The sequence below is a fragment of the Mus pahari genome, chromosome 14 (genome assembly GCF_900095145.1).
Source record: "Mus pahari chromosome 14, PAHARI_EIJ_v1.1, whole genome shotgun sequence".
Classification (NCBI taxonomy): Eukaryota; Metazoa; Chordata; class Mammalia; order Rodentia; family Muridae; genus Mus; species Mus pahari.
The window spans coordinates 42358949-42361600 of NC_034603.1; the positions used below are offsets into that span (position 1 = coordinate 42358949).

The 2652-nt window shown below is 55.6% G+C and overlaps 1 protein-coding gene across 1 annotated transcript in view; it reads left to right on the forward strand.

Moving 5' to 3' along the window:
- The first annotated feature begins 857 nt into the window (after positions 1–857).
- Ccdc92b (coiled-coil domain containing 92B) overlaps positions 858–2652 on the forward strand; it is a 23293-nt gene continuing 21498 nt past the window's right edge. Inside the window, exon 1 of the mRNA XM_021213758.1 lies at positions 858–1099. Coding sequence (XP_021069417.1) covers positions 1015–1099 — 85 coding nt within the window. The 5' untranslated portion in view covers positions 858–1014. The remainder of the gene's footprint in view (positions 1100–2652) is intronic.

Genomic DNA, 2652 nt, shown 5'->3' on the forward strand with positions numbered 1-2652 from the left:
TCAGCATGACAAGGTAGGATTGGAAATGAGTTGCCTCCTGATCCTCCTGATGTGTACAGGTATCTAATGAGCCCCCACACTGTAGTGAGCGCTGTACAGGTATTAACTCATTTAATTCTCACAACAATCCAATGGTGCGCTCCATACACCACCATCTCTCCAGAGAAAAGATGCTGATTGAGCCAAAACTCTAAGATGAGCAGAGTAACTCTAGAAATCTGTTTACAGAAGAAAGAAGGAGGAGGAGGGGGAGGGGAGAGGGAGGGGAAGGGGAGGAGGACGAGGAATGGGAGAAAACCCGGCTCAACACCAGTAGTGCCTTATACTTTTTAGGGACTTTAGAATTTATAAAAGATCTTCTCTTGATTCTGGGTACCATCATATAAGAGGTGAGGTGATTCACCCAAGGTCACAAAACTAGTGAGACATCTAGCACAGCTTTGCTGCTGCCTCGATCAGGAAGAAATTTTCAGACTCGCCAGCAGCTCTCGAATACCCCAGCTCGTGGGTACCCCAGCCCTTCCCTGGCAGGCTGCGGGCGCTGCCTTACTTAGGCGGAGCGCATCCTGGCCTGCGGGCCTGGGCGCTGTCCGCGGTGCTGATCGGTCGCCGCGTCCCTGCTCGCCTAGTCGCCTGTGCTGTCTCGGACTCCCTCCTCAGCTCCCAGCCAGGGCCGGATCCGAGGATTCTGCTGCTCGCGGGGTGCGGGGGCCAGGCTCCTGGGGCTCCCTGAGGTCCCGGGGCTCCCCTCCCCCGCCCCAGCCTCCCCTCCCCCCGCCCCGCCCACGGCCCCTCCCCGAGAACCCCAGGTCCCTCCCTTCCCCCTTATCTCTCCCGCCCCCCGCCCCCTCCAGCTCGTTCGCCAGTTCCGGTCACGTTGCTGGGTGTTTACGCCCGAAGCCTGCCCTGGGCCCCCCACCTCTGCGCCCCGGAGCCCCCCAGAGCCCCGGAGTCCGCGCCCCACAGCCTCGCAGCAGTTGATGGCGCCGCAGCCGGGCCGCGCTCTGCGGATCCATGAGAGCAGCTAGCGCGGGAGAAGAGCTCTTCCCGAGACCTAACGAGGCCCGGGCCCGGCCCGGCGGCTCTCTCGGGTCCGCAGGTGAGCAGGCCGGCGGTGGGTGTCGAGGGTGGGCGCTGGCTGGGTAGCCAGGGTGATGAAGAGAGCCCCTGAGCTCCGGCTCCGCCTGGAGGGCTGCACGGGGTCTGGCACCGCAGCGCGCGGGAGGCGGGCAGGACGCGGGCTGCTGGCAGAAGTTGTCCTCCGCCGCCAGACCCGAGCCCTTCCCAGCATTGGCGGGGGGTCTAAAGCAGTCCAGACCACCACTCGCACCGTTCTGCCTGCTCTTCGTGTCCTGGCTGGTCCCTCTCTTCCTTATACTCTGTGGTATCCATACCCCTCAACCCTGCCCCCCACCCCGCAGACCCCCTGGCTTTTGGTGTCAGATTTGAGGCATAAACTACAGAGCATCAAGATTGAAAGGGGAGGTCCAGTTTTTCCCGACACACCACTCCCACGTACCTGAATCCTCAGCAATGCTGAGGTTGGGGTTGTGGGACCTTCAGTGGAGCGGGGAGCCAGAGTTGAGGGGTGTCTGGGAGTCTCTGTAGTGCGGAGGATCACAGGTCCTTAGAGAATATCTCTGCCACCAGCCCCCACCTTGCAGACAGAGTCCCAGACACTTGTCAAAGGCCAGATCTTGGTTCCAGACTCGTCCTCAGGAGAGCCAAGGACTTAGAGGGGGTGGCAGAGTAATTATTTTTTAATACGTGTACTTACTTGCCCTGGTGATTCCCAGTAAGACTCGATTCATTCTCTCGGCTTCACTCTTGGCTGCGTGGTTTGTTTCTTGCAAGGGATTCCCAGAGTCCAAACTGCCGGCAAGAAGGCTCTAAAATGCAAGAAGAAGTCAGATTTCAGGAGACAGAAACTGGGTGGAGTGTAGGAAGCTAGGGCATGGCCATACAGGGAGAGTTTGTCTGGAGAGCAAGAGGTAGAATCCAAAAAAACAAAAACAAAACAAAACAAAAAAAGGTTTAGCCCGCAGATGTAAAGTGTGGCTGCCTTCTGAGGAGCTATATGTTACAGAGTGAGTGCCTCAAAGTGTCAGCACAGATGTGCATGTCAGGCAAAGGGCTTTACCTCTCTGAGGTCCTGTTTCTTCATCTCTGGAGTGGATGTACTAGTAGGACTGTCAGTGTACAGATGAGTTAGTGTGTACAGAACTGAGAACAGTACTGAGAGTTAGTGTGTACTAGCATTTTGTGCCTGGGTCTTCAGGCCTGGATGTAGAAAGGTTTCTGAGATCTGTGCTCCTCATGACATGGGCTTCTGAGTCAGATGGTGAAGAGGAATAATGACTAAGAAAAATAAAGAACATATAGATTCGTTTATTCACTCATCCATCTCTGCCTCTCCCAGCTCGTAGATCTACTTTGGCTTTAGGAAACAACAAAAAAAATTAGCATTTACTTAGAAACAAGGAGCCAAGGAGACATGCGTTCCTAAAGAACGTCAAGAATGGTACAGGGCTGGTGAGATGGCTCAGCTGATAAAGAGCACCCAACTGCTCTTCCAAAGGTGCAGAGTTCAAATCCCAGCAACCACATGGTGGCTCACAACTATCCTTAACAAGATCTGACTCCCTCTTCTGG